The following is a 16026-nucleotide window of genomic DNA, read 5'->3' on the forward strand; positions in this document are numbered from 1 at the left end:
GCTTGATGGTGGCGGGTACGGTACGTATTCCGGCTCTGCCGCAACATGCCATCGCTGCGGTCTCGGCACATCTGCAGACGCATCATGATGCACAGCCAGCGGGCATGTGGCGCATTCAGTTCCGGCCGTACCACTCAACGCTAGCCCCCTCAACGGGACCGAGACATCGGCGCATGATGTGGGAGGTGACAGACGCGGCCTACCCACACCATGTGTTCGTCGTGTTTGAAGATACATCGCATCCCACGCGCGCTGAAATGCACGGCACACGCACGGAGGGCGTGCCTCTGCGTCGGTGGCATGCTCACGTACTCAGCGCCGAATTTCATACCATGCTCCGCCAATCGACATTGCCCGGCCCATTGGGCTCGTCTGCGGGCACGCTAGGGCCTGGTGCATGGGCTCAGCGCGGTGCGCAGACCCTTCTGGACGGTGTATCGTTCCGCGTGCGACTTGGCTCGTCATCACCGGCGCGCCAGGATGCTTCCAAGACCGCGGGCGAGCAGGAAGAATGCATCCTGAGTATCGGTCATGTCATTGTGGGAGCAGGCCGCGTCGCTGGCGGTATGGTCGAGATCCAGTACCTTCCCCTCTCGCATCTGCCACCCGACTCAACTCTCCTAGGCTCTCTTCTTGCCTCGCTGCTCCCCCCTGATATCGTGCCACTCCTTGTACCTATATCGACTATGAATCCCATGGCTCTCCCTACCATGATACCGCCCATCCAACTCGCCGAGATTGTGCCGGCTAGTGGCTCCGCGAAAGCCGTGCCTGTTCCAGGTGCGCCAGGCTTTGGACCATGGGACGACGACGACGACGGCCAGCACGCAGAGACAACCTTGGATCCCATCGGCTGGACAGGCATCGAAATGCGCAGGCGCATGGCCTATGTCCATCTCATCGTGCTGCGCGCCGAAGGCCTGGCCTAAGGCTTCGTAGCCTGTCCCATAGGCGGCGCGCCCTCTCCTCGCAGCCAATCGAACTACGCCTCCACCCACCTGAGCTGCACGCGCCTGAGGCCTGGGGGAATTACGCAAAAAGACGCGCGTCTCGCTGCCGAGGCCTTTGGACCGCCTCTCTCTTGGTACGACACGGCGAGTGTGTGTGATGGCGACGCCTCCGCCGCGTGCGGTCCTGCTCAAGGGCCCCACGCTCAATTCCAAGGTGTTTATGACAGCGCTTCCTGAACGCCACGAGGATCTGCTCGCTAAGGCTTGTGAACTCTTCAAGGTCCCATCGGATCACACACCGCATTTATATGTGTCGTGTCAGGCATCGGTGGGTACACCGCACAGCGAGCAGCGCGGTGCCCTGCTGCTGTCTGATGCGATGCCATTCCTTCGTGATCGCGAAATGATTACGCTGCGTTGGGTGCCGACCACAGATCCCCCGCGCCGCGAAAAGGACGTCCGGAATGTCCGATGGGACACCAAGCTCGACGAGCCCGCCCCCCTGTCCCATATGCGCCCCACGGCTGTGCCTGCGTGGCGTGGTCCTCAGGCGCGTGCCATGCATGTGGCTCGTGTCTTGGAGCGCGAGCGGATCCAGTCGGCGCAGGACGAGCTTGTGCCACGGAAACCCACTCAGGCCCTGTATACCGCGAAACCGAGTGTAACGCCTGACCCGCCGTTTCACACAGCGCCCATGTCGCCACCCCCCAGCTCTCCTACAACGATACCTGCTGCCCGCGATGAGAATCCGTCGCCGCCAAGTTCACCCACGCCAAATCCCATGTCGTCGCCTGCGCGTACCTTGGATTGGGGTGCTTCGGGCGATAGCGATGACGACCATCCGTCCTCGGCCACTTCATCGCCCTCAAAATCGGACAGGCACCATGAATCCCGCAAAAGCAGCTTTGGCGCATGGTGCGCGCGTCTGAACCCATTTGCTCGTTCCGAAGACCACAAGGACGAAGAGCCGGAAGACAAGTCGGATGGCCCAAGCCCGTCGGCTCCAGCGGACAAAGCCTTGCCTGATTTGCATGTAACTGGCTCGGCTGCCTATGATGTCATGACACAGGTGCTCATGGCCGTGCGTGAACATGCGCGCAATGTGCACTGCAAAGTACCCCACGAGTTTTGTGCGCGACAAGCCGGACTCTCGATGAGTCTCGGCACATGTGTCGCGAAGCGGGCCATGTCAGAAGACAAGCCTCTGCGGCACTTTGCGGATGCGCTGGATGAATACTTGGATACTTGTGTATCTACGAAAGGCCCCATGATCGAGCCCGAAGTATCGGCGCTGCGTGCGTTTGCCTACAAGTTGATGGACGAGCTGCAACGAACAAGCGCGCCCGTGGCACCCCCACCATCGAAAGAGGTGCCGCCCCCGGAGGCGTCGCCTGAGGAGCCGCCTGCCCCCACTCGTACGACGCGTCGTCGCGGCGCTCCTAGAAAACGCCAGGCGGCCGCTCTGCCCCCGGTACCCGACGAGCCGTTGGCCAAGCGAACGCGGCGCTCTACACGACATACCAAGGCGTAATGTACGCTGCCATCTGTAGTATAGAGGTATCTAACTAGAGCTCTGCAAGAATCATGGTACCTAAGCTCTGTACAATTTGGTTGCTCATCGACGACTCGACAGCATCTTCGAGATGCCGCTTGGGATCCTGCTTGCCGACATAGTGTGTCTTGATCTGTTCGGGCGTGAGCTTGGCCTCTTCTTTGACAGACTTTTGGTACTCTTCGGCGAGTGAAAGCATGCGCTTGACGGCGCCCTGATTTGTGTGCTGGTGTTCTTGGAAGTCGGCGAGTTTGAGACCATCGGTCCAGTTGCGCTTGTGCAAGTTGCCCAACATGGCCTGCTCGAGCTGCGTTTTTCGATAGCCAATGGCAATCGAGTAGTAGTGGCGATTCAAGCCATGAATGAGCGACTGGATCGAGGGTTTGTTGAGGTGTCCGATATTCGACGTGGTCTGGCGCGGCTCTTGGCCCAGCATCACGGTCGATGGGTTGATGAGACGGAATGCGTCAATCACGACCTTGCCTTTGACCGACTCGATCGGGTCAACGACAATAGCCACAGCTCTTGGATTCAGCTGTTCAAACGACTGCTGCGTGTTGATATCGACGCTGGACAGCCAGCAGCCGAAACCGGGATGCGAATGGTACCAACCCACCACGACTTCTGAGCGGCCGGTCTGTTTTAGCATATCAAGCATCTTGGTCTGGAAGACAGGATCGACAGCTTCGACACTCACACCTGTGCCTGACTGAGGCATCGCAAACACATCCACCACCGATACGGTATAGTCGTCGACAATGGTGCCCAGAAGCAGACCCATCACTTCCATCGGCACTCCTGCACGTCCGTGCTTGAGCATCTTGAGAAGCGCAAGGCTGCTTATGTGCACGGTCTCTGCATTGTCTTGCTGCGGCACGTCCGTGGGTGGTGCGGACGTGGAGCCAAACCGCGCCTGCTGAAAGAGAGCTTGCAAGTCCATAGTGGGACGAGAAAAAGCGACGGTGAGCCGCCGCGGTGGCTGAGGGACGCGCGTCGCTTAGTCAGGCTCCTACGAGGGACACATTCTATTTGTGGAGGGCCTTCATCCGGGCCTCGAGGCTCGTACGCAGCGCGTGGGCGTCGACGCCCTGCGTGGTGGCGGCGGCCAGCAAGCTGTCCATGAGGGTGTATGGCAAGCAAGATGGCGGCTGCGCATGCCCTGTGCGCAGGGCACTCATCGACGCATCCACGAGCTGCGTGCAGTAGACGAGTGCCTGCTCTAGCATACCGTGGCGCATCCACACGCGGACGAGCACATCAGGTGCATGCTGCTGGAACCACGCGGAGAGCCAATCGGGCGCCAGATCCCATGCATGCGAAGCCACAAGCGTCTCTGCGATCGTGCGGCGGTACGCTGCTGCATCGTCATGCTTGGCAGCCTCGAGATGGAGGCGCAGGTACTTCCATGCCCGCTCGTGAGCATGTCCCGGCCAGCTGGCCGTGCAGGCCGAGTGGCGGAGGAAAGTGGCATTCGCATCGGCCTCTTCTTCGTCGGCCATGTACAGCGCCTGCAGGGCGGGATCAAGATGCTCGTACTGCGCCTTGCGCTGGTGAAAGGTGCGCTCGAGTGTCACAGCTGTGTGCGTGAGTGCCTCGAAGAAGCCGTTCAACGGCAAGTCGAGGTGCTGCGCACACGACCATGCCGCGTCAAAGTCGTCGTTGGCAATGAAGAGTGACAGCGCGTCTTCCGCACGCCACGGCGTCGCAGCGTGCGCCAGTTCGGGGTACGTGTGCAGCAGTTCCAACCGTGTCATCAATTCGTCATACTCGCGCCGCACATCCGCCAGCTGAACGATGGCGAGAGGCGGTGACGCGCCTTGGGCCGTCGGCACGTACTGCGTGACACGCCCACGCAGAGCCCGGTGCTTGCCACGGCCGACGTCCAGACCGTCGGCGTGGTCGTGCGCGAACCAGGCATGCGTCGGTGGGAGCAGGGTCAAAGCGTTGATGGCCACCAGGTAGCTCTGGGCCTGGCGCACGGCGTACGTGCGCATGGTATCTGGCTGTGCACTCTGGGCCAGCACGCACATGCGGCGGGCGTGCTGGTACATGGACGCCGCCGCACTTTTGTAGTCGCCGCGGGAAATGTGGTACGCATAGAGAATGTGGAAGTACGATGGGTGTGCGAGGGGCGACGCATGCCGAGCGTGGAAGCTCAGCGTGCGCTCGACGTGTGGCTGCCAATCAAGAAGGTCGAGGCGCAGCAGTGTGTGCGTTTCGTGTGCGTGGCACAGGGTGGTAACGAGCGTGGTGATGCATGTCGTGCGCAGGTCATCGAACGGCATACTCAGGACCGTCGACGATGCCGCCTCGTACATGTGCAGGGCCAACTGTGCCTGGAATACCTGCGTCCATACCTGCCGTGCATCGGCCTCGGCGACGTCCGCACCCGCCTCGAGCGCATGCATCGCGTGGCGGTAGCACATGTACGACGCGCTCACACTCGCTTCGACGAGTGAGGCGGCGTGTGTCCAAAAGGCAAAGTCGGTGATGTCTTGGAAGGGGAGTACAGGGCGGAGCTTGGGAGCGTGCGTGGGGAGAGCGGCATGGACGCGCACGAGCGCAGCACACGCGTCGTCGAAGCGTCCGCGCAGCGCATCGGCTCGGGCGACGAGGTACACACACACCGGGTCCTCGTCGCCCTGGAGGCACACACGTACGGCGTCCGGCGCGTCCGGCAGAATAGCCGCGCAAAACGCATCGACACGCGCGCCAGGCGGCACGCCGCGCAGCAGTGCGCGGTGCACGAGGCCGAGCGTCGGCTCGTGATCGCTCGTGCTGGCCAGGGTGTACATGGCACGCGCCGAGCGCCACGCACGCAGCGTCGCGGCACGCACGCTCTGGAGGGCCGGGACGTGCGTCACGAGCGACAGCAGGACCAGGAGGGATCGCGTTCCCTGCCATTGCGCATGCACATGAGCCATGTGCGCACAGGCCGTGACGGCATCGAGCCATGCTGGCGCCAGCCAAGCATCGTCCGCATACAACGCCGCCAGACGCTCGGCGGCGTGGACGAGTCCGTCGCCGCCGATCCGCTCCGTCAGCGCTGCCACACGTTCGTGCATGCGCGACGGGATCGGGAGCGGCGCTCCCTGCAGCGCATACGCGTCCACCAGCCGCGGCGCGCGCGCGCCCAACGCATCGTACGCTTCGATCGCCAGCGTCGCGACTGGTAAGAGCGACGCACCTCCATCGACCACCGGCGCATACGCCTCGCTGGGTACGTGGGTCAGCTGATGGAGCACGAGCGCGTACTCGGCGCTCGCCGCCTCGCCTGCGAGACGGGCGCTCGGACGATCTCGGTGGGGCGCAGCGGCAGCGAGACGCGTAGCGAGACCCGCGAGCCACGCACCCGCGCCCCTTGCGCACGCCACGCCCAGTGTGTGGCGCGCCACGACACACGGCACGTCGTCGAGCATGCAAAGGCGCAGGGGCCACCTGGCCGCACGGTCGATCTGCTCGACGCGCCGCATGAAGCGGAGCCATGCATCCGTCGAGGCAGCCCCGATCGTAGCGGCAATCGCCGCCATGATGCGTGGGAGCGACTCGCCGGCTACGTGTACGCCCTCGGCCTGCAAGGCGGCGGTGAGTGTCGTGGCGCTGAAGCGCGCAGGTTCACACAAGCGCTCGAGGAAGAGCGCCGTGACGGCGCTGCCCGTGTGCGTGGCCAGCGCCGCGTCGAGTGCGGGGCCATGAAGCGGCGTGTATGGGTCGAAGGGCTGGACATGGATCCACGGATCTTCCGTTGGGCCGCGCACGACGTGCTGCTCTTCCGACGCGCGCAGGCCATCGACGAGCGTCGTCTGGAGGAGGGGCGCGCCGCCTGCATGCCACAGGAGCCAGACGCGCCATGCGCGCCGCGCGCGCACCACGGCCATGTCACGCAGCTCCATGTCTGGTGCGAGAGCCAAGCTCTCACACGGCCGGGTCCATACCAGGCCCATATCGCCCACGCCGCCTGACCAGCTGGTGCTCTCTTCGAGCTCGATGCCGTACGCTGCGAGGCAGGCGCCATGTGTGGGGACGTACACAAGCGCATAGAACGAGTATGCACCGTCGTCCGGGTAAAAGAGCTGGATATGTGGCTGTGCCGAGCTGTCCCACACCGCCTCGGAGGGTCCCGGCAAGTCGAGCGTGCGCACGAGTGTCTCTGTGGCCATGTTCCACACGCGCAGCTTGCGATCACGACATACGCAAAGCGCCAGTGGCGTATCTGCACCAGACACATGCGTCGCGATCGCCAGCGTCTGGACCGGTGAGACGGGCTCCGCTGCGCTGCGGCCGAACAGACGCGAGAACGAAAAGGCCGAGGGACGAAGCACACTTTCGCGCCATGCCAAGTCCTCCGACGCATACGCCAGCTGGACCAGAGCTCCATCCGCGCACGACACAAGCAGGAGGGCCTGATCCACGACGTGCACACTCGTAGCTTCCGTGTGTGTCTCGTGGGAGGCAAAGTGGGCCATGCGGTGCTCGTGCGCCCACCGCGTCGGCAGCGGATGGCCATGCAGAAGACTCGTCAATGGCACACGCAGGCGGTACAGATAGCCCGTAGCCGTGACAGCCAACACGTACAGATCGCTCGAGGCACCGTCTTCGACCATGCCCACGTTGGGAAGGACCGGCGCCGGAAACACGAAACGCACAGGCGCCGGTGCGCCGGCCTGGCCCAGGATGCGCACCTCAATCTCGCGCGTGCTATCAAGGAAGCGAGCGAGTGCCACGACGCGCGGGCCCAAGACCGACACACGGCATGTGGCCGCATGCGAGGCATGCGCTGCGAGGTGCGGCGCGTGGGTGGCCGGCACCGGCGCCTTCGCAGCCGATGCGCATGGGACTGCATAGGATCGCGCCTTGGATGCACTGGTATTCAGCACATCGAGCGGCACGGACGCGATGCCGTGCGGCAGGAGCATCAAGGCCGTCGTCGTCGTTGTCTGCAAGCCGCGATCGTCGTCCGCCTCAGGGCCACGTGATGTGGGAAGAGATACACACCTCCCTCAGGAAGAAACGCCTACCATGTGCTATGGGCCAGGGGCGGGTATGAACGCGGCGTGTCGCCTAGCAAGTCGTCGTCGTCGTCGTCGTCGTCGTCGTCGTCATCCTCCTCCTCCTCTTGTTCCTGACGCCGTGCGAGGAATTGCCGCTGAAAGAGCCCGCGGCGCGCGGATGGGGCGTGAGGAGCGGCGGGCGGCTTCCCCGCCGGTGGCTTCGCGGCCGTCGGCGGCGAAGACGACGAGGCTGGCTGGCGCGGGGCCGGATCCGAGGGCGGTCCACTGTCGCGGGACGCACGTGGGACGGCTTGGACAGGCATGCGCAACGGCGGCTGCAGCGAAGCCCGCGGCTTGGAGGCTGCCTCGGCTGGCCTGTCACTGCGTCGGGGTATGCTGGGCCGAGGCACGAGCGAGGCGCGAGGCGCGCGCGCCGCCTTGTCCATCGCCGGCTTGGGAGGTGGGCGAAGCGCACGCCGTCGTGGACTCTTGCGATGAAAGCGGGCGGGAGAAGCCAGCGCACCGGGCCGCGGCCCTCGACGGACGGTGGTGGGCACATCAGCGCCCGTCAGGTCCTTGAGCATAGCCACGCCGTCGGCGAGCGTCTTTTCCACGTCCGTCGGTACAGGATCCGAGGCACAGACTTGCTGCAGAGCCGATGCCGCTCGCGCAGCGTATTGGACCAATGTCACCATGCGTGGCGAGAGTACATCCAGCAGCAGGTGCTCCAACGCTTCCTTGGCTGTTGCATTGGCATGCGCGCGTACATCGGCGGCGTACTTTGCATGGTACGCGTCATACAGCGCGGCACTCGGGCCATGCTGCGCAACGAGAGGTGGCGCGTGATGCGGCACGGTCGGCACTCGCCATGGCCCAGCCTCCGGTGCCGCCTCGCACTTCTGCCACAGGCCCTGTAGGATGCGCTCCTCGGCCTCCGGTGGGCCAGCGGATAAGCGCGCCTGTGTCGCCTGTTGCGTCGCATGCGCGAGGAACGACGCGGCATACGTCGACGAGCCTACATGTTCCTTGGCCTGCGCCGCACTCGTGGCGAGTCGTGCACGCGCCTGCTCGAGCTGCGTGTCTCGCTCCGCGTGTGACTCGGTCGGCGCATGCGCGAGCTTGTCTTTGAGCTCGGCGACCTCTGCCCGCAGCGAAGCGATGGCCTGGACGTACTGCGCGACATGGCGGTCAATATGCAGGAGGTTGCGCGATACTTTGGTCTGGATGTTCTTGGCTTGATTCGCATACTTGAGTGTGTTATGCGTCTCGTCATAGTGCGCACTCGACGGGCTCACACAGGCAATCATAACCGTCTTGCAGTTCCCGCCGAGCGAAAACTTGAGAAGACGCGTGAGTTTGCTGTTGCGGTACGGAATGTGCCGGCTGCGAGCACCGCGGGTGCCCGACTGGCAGAGGGCATTGATGCAGCTGCCCAGGGCCAGGAGCGAGCGGTTGATGTTGGCGCCTTCTTTCATGCGGATGCCCTGGTTGGATGTCGCAGAAGCACGCTCGGATCCAGCCAGGTCGATAATGTTGAGCGACGCGCTGTACATTTCCTCGACCGTGTCGGCTGTGCGCGGGCGCCGCATGACATTGACTTGGAGGACCGCATGACTTCGACTGCTCACCGCATTCGCCTCCGTCGGACTCTGTGTGCGCCGCTTATTGCCCTCTGTGATCATCTCCAGCACCTGTTCGGGCGACTCGGGTATGTGCTCCGTGATGCCGACGACGGACATCTTGCTGGCGGCATCCTCCCGCAGTGCCAAGCCACGCCCCGCGGGAGTCGGCGTCTCGGAAAGCAGATCACGAATGGTCTCATTGTAGATCTCCAAGTACGAGAGGCGCACATTCGTTTCGAAATCGCTGCTCTCCGCCTCGATCCGCTCATAGAGTCCCTGCATCGTCAAAAAGATGAGGCCCGGGTCGGTGGGCGTGCCACTGATGGTGTGTGTCTTACCGCACCCCGTCGCGCCGTACGCAAAGACACTCGCATTAAAGCCGCTCAGCACGCCTGAGAGCATCGGCTCGACCGTGTCGCGGTACACCTCGCGCTGCTGCGTCGACGACGGAAATACACGATCAAAGGCGTACCGCACGTCACGCGGTCGCCGGCCATTTCCGTGGAACTGCATGTGCGAGAGCGACGAGCGCGTACGACTCGACTCGCCGCCACGCATCATATCTGGTTCGACCGGATCAAAGACCAGGACGCGGTCGTCCACCGGTGCGATAATGTTGCGGATATAATTGCTGCGCATCGCAGCAATGGCATTCGGGGCTTTGGACGGAGAGGCAGCGAGCCCCCCGTCTCCCTGAAATGCATGGGATGTGTCCGTCGGAGCAAGGAGCAACACCTCCTTCTCATTCAATGGACGCACCCGCACCACCACCTGGATGGACGAGTCGGCCATGGTCGCCAGAACAACACCGAAGCGGACGCTCTCAGTCTCTCCCGGCGCGTCAGATCACGTGACCCAACCTACAAGAGGCACGCCGCGCGGCGTGCGAGCTGCATACGAGCGGTACGCGTCACCAAAAAAGGCACGCAGTGTCGCTTCTTCGACGCGAATGCGCTGAGCAAAGAAGCGCGTCAGTAGGACCGTAAACAGGATCAAGGACACTGGATTTCCCAGCATGATCTGCGTGCCGACGGCCCACCAAAAAAAGCCGGCATACGACGGATGCCGCGCTACCGCATAGACGCCCGTCGTCACCAGCACATGGTCCTCTCGCTTCGTCTGGGCCAGTGCATGACTAAAGTTGGTGGAAGCATGGATCATGGCAAACGAGCGCAGCAGCTGGCCACTCACTATGAGGACAGCACCGAACGCTTGGACGCACCACACATACTTCCAGGTGGGTGCCCAGGCCGATTCGAGCACGTACTCCAGTACGCCCATCGCATGCGCGGCCACGTACTCAAATCCATTTTGCAAGAGAAACGAGTCCGACTGCAGGTGCGTAGGATTCCAGTACGCCGTCACGACGAATTCGAGCACATGAAAGCACGACCATGCAAAGAGATACACTTGCAATGGCGCTAGTCTCTGTGGGGTATAAGTGAGCATGCCGCATACGAGCGCCCACAGGCCCGGCGCACACACCCCCGCGAGTGCGCCAAGCGCAAAGGCCGTGGCGGCAATTGTGCCGACGGGATGCGCTAGCGCCTTCGGAATCAGCGCAGGGTGCGCGGCAAAAAACCAGGGCATGGCTGGCCACGCCTCGCACGTCCTTGCCTTTATATGCGGTCCTCCACAAGGCGTCCACACGCCACGTGACACCCATCTTTGTTCGCTCGCACAAAGACTCTATGGACCTCTATGCAAGGACCCAGCCGAGGTGTTGGCCCGCGAAGAACGGCGACACTTGCAGCTTGGACGGGTCGCCATCGCGCTTGTCTGTGCTGGATGAGTGGACGTAGGCGGCTGGCACAGGCGCGTCCTGCGGCGTAGCTCGGCGCAGCCGTACGACTCGACCTGGCTCGGCCGGTTCGTTGTAAAAGCGGCGGCCATGTTCACTCACAAACGCAGCGAGCTGATCCAGCGCGCCAAACGATTCAAGCAGTGTCGCGCAGAGCGGAAGAAGAATGGGCGATGTATAGACACCCGCTGCACACCCGCAGTTCAGCATGAGCTCGTCCGTTGAGTCATTTCGACTCGCTGGCGATGGGTACTTGGCCGCGAGGGGATGCGGAGCGGAGTCGGAGCCGAGAAAGAAGCGCGGATGCCCTTCGCGAATGACTTCGCGCAGGGCCGCACGGTCATCTGGCATCTTGGCCACGGGCTTGCAAAAGTGCAGCGGCTTGCCGGCCCAGTCGTCGACCGTCAGCTGCAGATGGTGTGCGGTGATCGTGCACGCCACCGTATCGCCACAGCGTTTCACGCATTCGACAGCGGCACGCGTCGTGGCGTGCTCGAGCACAATGCGCAGCTGCGGAAAGTGCGTGTGGATCTTTTCGAGGTGCGCCAGAAACAGCGGCTCGGCGTTCAGGACACACACACCCTTGTCAGTATCGCTGGGAATTTCACCGTGCAGGTTGAGCACCATGCCGCACTCTTGCATCGCCTCAAAGACAGGGAAGTACACTTCATAGTCCTCAATGCCACCGTCGCTGTTCGTCGTCACACCGCGTGGGTAGCTCTTCACGCCACGTATACCAGCCGCAGATGCACGGCGAATCTCATCTGGCGTGATACTTGGCGATAGGTACATGGTTCCAAGGAAGCGGGTATGTGGGGCGATAGCTCGCAGCTGCGCCATGTAGTCCACCGTCTGCTGCGCGGATGTCAGCGGCGGCGTCAAGTTCGGCATGACATAGGCCAGGTCGATGCCGCCCAAGGCCACATGAGGCGTCACCAGCTCACTCATAGGCCCCTGCCGAAGATGCACATGAAAGTCGGCGGGCGATGGGATCTCGAGCGTTTCCACCATGGCGAGGCAGGAACCGCCGACGTCCTTGCCCTTCCACACGACACCTCCCTCCACATCGGCCGAATCCCTTGGGGCCAGGCTGGGCCAGAGGAGCCGGCTTGGATGCCACCACCACTGGAGCCGAGCGAGCCGCCGCCCTCGTACGAGGATGTGCTCGCGAGCACATGGGGAGATGCGTCGTCGCATCATGAGGCGGCAGCACCAAGCTTGCCGCCACGGCCACGCCCCCCTTCCCCATCCAGCACGGCCCCTGCGCCTCCACGCCCTGTGGGCCCGTTGCCTACCGCGTCGCCAGCCAATGGATACCCCCTTCTGTACAAAGGCAAGATTCTCTTATACCCTGCGACTGTCCCAACATGCACCAAGTGCTACGAGACGGGCTACGTGAATCGAAATCCGCTCAAGCCATGCAAATCTTGCTGGCATCGCTATGGCAAAGCGTACACCGGCGCCGTGAAGAATGCGTACGAGCAGGGCGGCGCGCATGGCTACCTAGCTGACCAGAGGATCCAGCAGCCCCTGCGATTCTATACGCCTATGCAAAGCCACGCTTTTCATCCGCCTGCGCCTCGGCCCCCTCAGCCGTTTTCTCCATCCATTGGCACGCAGCCACCGAGTGGCCCATCATCGCGGCCTGACGTGTACCCCGAGGACCAGCACAGTAGTGTGCCGCCTCGCTACGATGTGGTGTCGCACACGTCTAGTGAAAAGCCCCTCATGCAGCAAGACTATCCATTGTATGCGCCGCCGCCACCACCGCGCCCCATGCCATGCTACGCTCCGCCACCGCCCGGCGCTGCGCCTCTCGTCGATTGGTACGGATATCAGCCGCCACCCGGCGCGGTCGCTGTGATGCCGGGCGATCCTCGCATTGGAGGCACACTGTGTTACAAATGCGGGGGCACAGGGAATGCCAATGACCTATTTTCCCTATTTGGGCTGGACGATGAATGCAACACTTGCGGTGGCGCTGGACGCATCATGAGATAATTACTTGCGGTACTTGAATCGCTTAAAGTTGACTGCGTGAGTATCGTGTACATACAGTGTAGTTGTAAAATACCGCGGTCAAAGCTGCTTCGAAAACCGCGTTTGTACGAATAGTCCCATTCACGCTGCACGATGCGAAAAGCCACATCCTCGTACGGAGGGCCCGCACTGAAGCGCAACAGCACAGTGTCCCCTGGCCCCTCAGGATCAGGCAAGACGCGGTACGTGGGCGCCTGCATGGGATCCAGCAAGTCCGGATAAAACAGATGAAACTTGTACCCTTGCACTTGCTTGGGCGGTGGATGCTCTGCGTCATAGTGCACCTGGTTGTACCGATTCCACTCGTAGCCCGTGTGCACGCGGTTGAAGTAGCGCGGTTTGCGGATGCGGTACTTGCTCTCCCCATGATGTGCCTGTTGCGTGAGTCGAACATCGTCATGGAATGCCTCTTCATTCACACCCATCGCCCGTGCTGCCTCTTGACGCACAAAGTCATCGGCTGTTTGGCACGAGCGATGCCACTCAGTCTGCTGCCGTGGAATATATGACCGGCTAAGCACATCGCGGCGCGCCTCTCGCAGCTTGGCACGCAGCGACGCAGGGGTATACATGGGTAACGGACGCTCCTCCGGCGTCAGATCATGCACCGGGCGTCCTGGCGGCTCCATCTCAGCCGCGTCCCATACCACATCGTACTTCCTCGGCGTGTCGAGCTGCTCTGCCAGTTCAGCACAATGCCGCTCTGCATCGCAGCGCTGCTCGTGCCGCCGCTTCGCGATCTTTTCCTGCACCGTCTTTTCGTGCACGGCGCGCAATTTGGCGACGCTGCGCCAGACCACGATACGCTGTAGCATCATGTCCCAGTATTCGACATCCAAGGGCTCTCCAGAACGCATCTTGCTGCGAATAGATGTCTGTAGCTCGAGCAACTCGTCCGCTGATTTGTCCGCCAGCAGCGCATCTGCGTCTGCCAGGATCGAGGGGTCCACATGCGTCTGATCTTGGTGCCGGACGCGACGGCAGCGATCATCGCATACGATCAACGCATCTTTCCAGTACGCAGCGCGGTCTGCGTCGAGACGCACAAACGTTTGTATATCGGCATGGAGCTCTTGCAGCTCACTCGGAGCGAGTGTATCCATATAGGCGGTCGGCTCTTTCAGCGGCACATCCACCTCGTCATCATATTCAGTATCATCCAAAAGCGGCATGACAAGCCAGTCAATCGGTCGCGCTCGGTGATCACGCACGCGAATCGCAGCTCGCGCCTTGGACTGCTGGAGCATAAACTCGTCCTCTTTCGCCACCCAATCTGCCATCACGGCCGACTCTGCCTGGCGCGCACGCCGCGCTTCCTCTTCTTCACGCTCGCGGCGTGCATTTTCGCGCTGAACACGACGCGCTCTCAGCCGCTCAGCCTCGCGCTCAGCCTCGGCACGTCGCGCAGCGTCACGCCGTTCGACGTCATGTCGAGAAAGACCTGCACGCTGCTCCTCGACCTCCTTCTTTTTCCATCGAAACACACCTCCCTCATCATCGTCGGTCCGCAGGCGCTTCGCATCTGGATACCACGCAGCCTGCCCCTCTTCCCTACGTGCCATGCCAGCCATGCCGAGGCGTCATGCAAAGGGAACAGCGTGACGTGGCGGGCCTACTAGGCCCTGTATCACGTGTACGAGGCGCCCCTAACGGCGGTGGAGCGACGTTGCCTCACCGCCTCTCAGGTCATGTCTCGTACAGACGCGATCCACGAGACATTGCAGTCGAATGTGTCGGCCATCGTGCAGCTGACTGTGTCGTACCCTAGCTTTCATGCGCCCGAATATGCGGTTCCCACCGAGAGCCTGGTAGGCCGGCTCTGGGCGTACGATGCTGCCAGTAATGTGGTCGTGATCGAGACGGGGCATACGAGTGCGCTGGCCCCGTCCATGCGACGGGCTGCTGCCTCAGCAGTATGCGAGACATCGCCGCGCGTATTATCTAACAGCGGCGCGCTCGCCGGCTTCAAAATGGTACGAGCGTCGAAAATCCAGCGAGTCGATGTGTTGCAGGACGACCAGTCCATACCTCTCACGACCGTCCATCCGGTGCCGGTCGCCGCGATCGAGGCTCGTGATGCAGCTGCCAAGAAAAAATGCCAGGAACGCGTTGCCCAATTAGCACCATCCAATGTGAGTGATGTCGGGCAGGTCGTGTTTGATGCCGTGAACAAAACGTACGTGCTGCACAACTCACCCCAGTCTCCCTTGCCGCTGGCACGACTCTCACATAATTGTGCTGGATGAAGTCGTGATCGTACGTTCGCAAAACTAACGTGACAGTCTGGCCCCACCTATGATATCTCCACCACCTACGTGCCTGGTCTTCCTGATGACCAGCTCCAGCAGCTCTTGCACGATGAAGACGCCAACATTTCATCGCAGATCGAGCGTGCCAATGACAAGGCACGTACTTGGCAACGCGTCACGCGAGTGGTACGTACCCAATACGCGCGTCTTACCCATGCCAGCTAGATTCTGTGCACGCCCAGCAAGCCGCCCGTAGACCGTCGTTGGTAGAGCGCGCCTCCTAATTGTGCACGTGGACCCACGTGGTGTAGTGGTCTTGTCTAGCGAGGGATGCTAGCCTCCTCTCTTTTCCCCACCGAGTGCTGTACGCCATGGCATCGACTCTGTCCAAGGCCTTCCCTGCGGCTGTCAAAGAGATTCGCATGCACTTCTCTCCCACAAGTGCATCCAGCTCGGGTGCTCGGTACGTGCTCGCGTGTGCGCGTGTTACTAACACATGTCGTAGTAAGTTCGTGGCTCAACACTACAAAGAGGTCAAGGCGTCGAACCCTTACATTCCCTTCCTTGTGCGTGAAGCACAGGGAGGTCCGGCTCGTCTGTTTGTTCGTCTGGGTACGTACGCATACTTGTAACACGCAGAACGTGGAGCGGAAAAGAACGCAGAAATCAGCAACCTCGAGCCTAGCGCGATTATCAAGGCCCTCGAGGATCTGATCAAGTGATGCGTATCCTCCGACCAGCGCACGGCGCGCTGCCTCTTGTAGATCCCGTGCCTAGATAGTGGGCCATGACCTTGGGCATGCTGACAAATGCCGAGAGAG

General features: G+C 62.1%; 11 protein-coding genes across 11 annotated transcripts; 5 read left to right on the forward strand and 6 right to left on the reverse strand.

Moving 5' to 3' along the window:
* Positions 1-5: 5 nt before the first annotated feature.
* On the forward strand, positions 6-929 carry MRET_1043 (uncharacterized protein; the record flags this gene model as incomplete). The annotated part of the gene is made up of 1 exon (XM_027627670.1): positions 6-929. One exon carries the CDS (start codon positions 6-8, stop codon positions 927-929), a length of 924 nt encoding a protein of 307 aa, XP_027484023.1.
* Positions 930-1107: 178 nt separating this feature from the next.
* On the forward strand, positions 1108-2481 carry MRET_1044 (uncharacterized protein; the record flags this gene model as incomplete). Its single annotated transcript, XM_027627671.1, has 1 exon — positions 1108-2481. The coding sequence occupies one exon, from the start codon at positions 1108-1110 to the stop codon at positions 2479-2481; it is 1374 nt and encodes a 457-aa protein (XP_027484021.1).
* Positions 2482-2515: 34 nt separating this feature from the next.
* MRET_1045 (26S proteasome regulatory subunit N11) lies at positions 2516-3442 on the reverse strand (the record flags this gene model as incomplete). The annotated part of the gene is made up of 1 exon (XM_027627672.1): positions 2516-3442. One exon carries the CDS (start codon positions 3440-3442, stop codon positions 2516-2518), a length of 927 nt encoding a protein of 308 aa, XP_027483824.1.
* An 85-nt stretch (positions 3443-3527) lies between these two features.
* MRET_1046 (nuclear pore complex protein Nup160) lies at positions 3528-7418 on the reverse strand (the record flags this gene model as incomplete). Its single annotated transcript, XM_027627673.1, has 1 exon — positions 3528-7418. One exon carries the CDS (start codon positions 7416-7418, stop codon positions 3528-3530), a length of 3891 nt encoding a protein of 1296 aa, XP_027484020.1.
* Positions 7419-7516: 98 nt separating this feature from the next.
* Positions 7517-9907, reverse strand: MRET_1047 (kinesin family member 18/19; the record flags this gene model as incomplete). The annotated part of the gene is made up of 1 exon (XM_027627674.1): positions 7517-9907. One exon carries the CDS (start codon positions 9905-9907, stop codon positions 7517-7519), a length of 2391 nt encoding a protein of 796 aa, XP_027483823.1.
* A 54-nt stretch (positions 9908-9961) lies between these two features.
* On the reverse strand, positions 9962-10705 carry MRET_1048 (protein-S-isoprenylcysteine O-methyltransferase; the record flags this gene model as incomplete). Its single annotated transcript, XM_027627675.1, has 1 exon — positions 9962-10705. One exon carries the CDS (start codon positions 10703-10705, stop codon positions 9962-9964), a length of 744 nt encoding a protein of 247 aa, XP_027484025.1.
* Positions 10706-10814: 109 nt separating this feature from the next.
* On the reverse strand, positions 10815-11927 carry MRET_1049 (dihydroorotase; the record flags this gene model as incomplete). Its single annotated transcript, XM_027627676.1, has 1 exon — positions 10815-11927. One exon carries the CDS (start codon positions 11925-11927, stop codon positions 10815-10817), a length of 1113 nt encoding a protein of 370 aa, XP_027484026.1.
* Positions 11928-12029: 102 nt separating this feature from the next.
* Positions 12030-12917, forward strand: MRET_1050 (zinc finger protein HUA1; the record flags this gene model as incomplete). The annotated part of the gene is made up of 1 exon (XM_027627677.1): positions 12030-12917. The coding sequence occupies one exon, from the start codon at positions 12030-12032 to the stop codon at positions 12915-12917; it is 888 nt and encodes a 295-aa protein (XP_027483479.1).
* On the reverse strand, positions 12918-14527 carry MRET_1051 (cactin protein; the record flags this gene model as incomplete). Its single annotated transcript, XM_027627678.1, has 2 exons — positions 12918-12949; positions 12973-14527. 2 exons carry the CDS (start codon positions 14525-14527, stop codon positions 12918-12920), a joined length of 1587 nt encoding a protein of 528 aa, XP_027483478.1.
* A 117-nt stretch (positions 14528-14644) lies between these two features.
* Positions 14645-15489, forward strand: MRET_1052 (anticodon-binding domain protein; the record flags this gene model as incomplete). The annotated part of the gene is made up of 4 exons (XM_027627679.1): positions 14645-15132; positions 15158-15212; positions 15239-15391; positions 15427-15489. 4 exons carry the CDS (start codon positions 14645-14647, stop codon positions 15487-15489), a joined length of 759 nt encoding a protein of 252 aa, XP_027483969.1.
* Positions 15490-15576: 87 nt separating this feature from the next.
* On the forward strand, positions 15577-15927 carry MRET_1053 (NADH dehydrogenase (ubiquinone) 1 alpha subcomplex subunit 2; the record flags this gene model as incomplete). Its single annotated transcript, XM_027627680.1, has 3 exons — positions 15577-15668; positions 15711-15817; positions 15845-15927. 3 exons carry the CDS (start codon positions 15577-15579, stop codon positions 15925-15927), a joined length of 282 nt encoding a protein of 93 aa, XP_027483968.1.
* Between the last annotated feature and the right edge of the window lie 99 nt (positions 15928-16026).

The sequence above is a fragment of the Malassezia restricta genome, chromosome II, assembly GCF_003290485.1.
Source record: "Malassezia restricta chromosome II, complete sequence".
Classification (NCBI taxonomy): Eukaryota; Fungi; Basidiomycota; class Malasseziomycetes; order Malasseziales; family Malasseziaceae; genus Malassezia; species Malassezia restricta.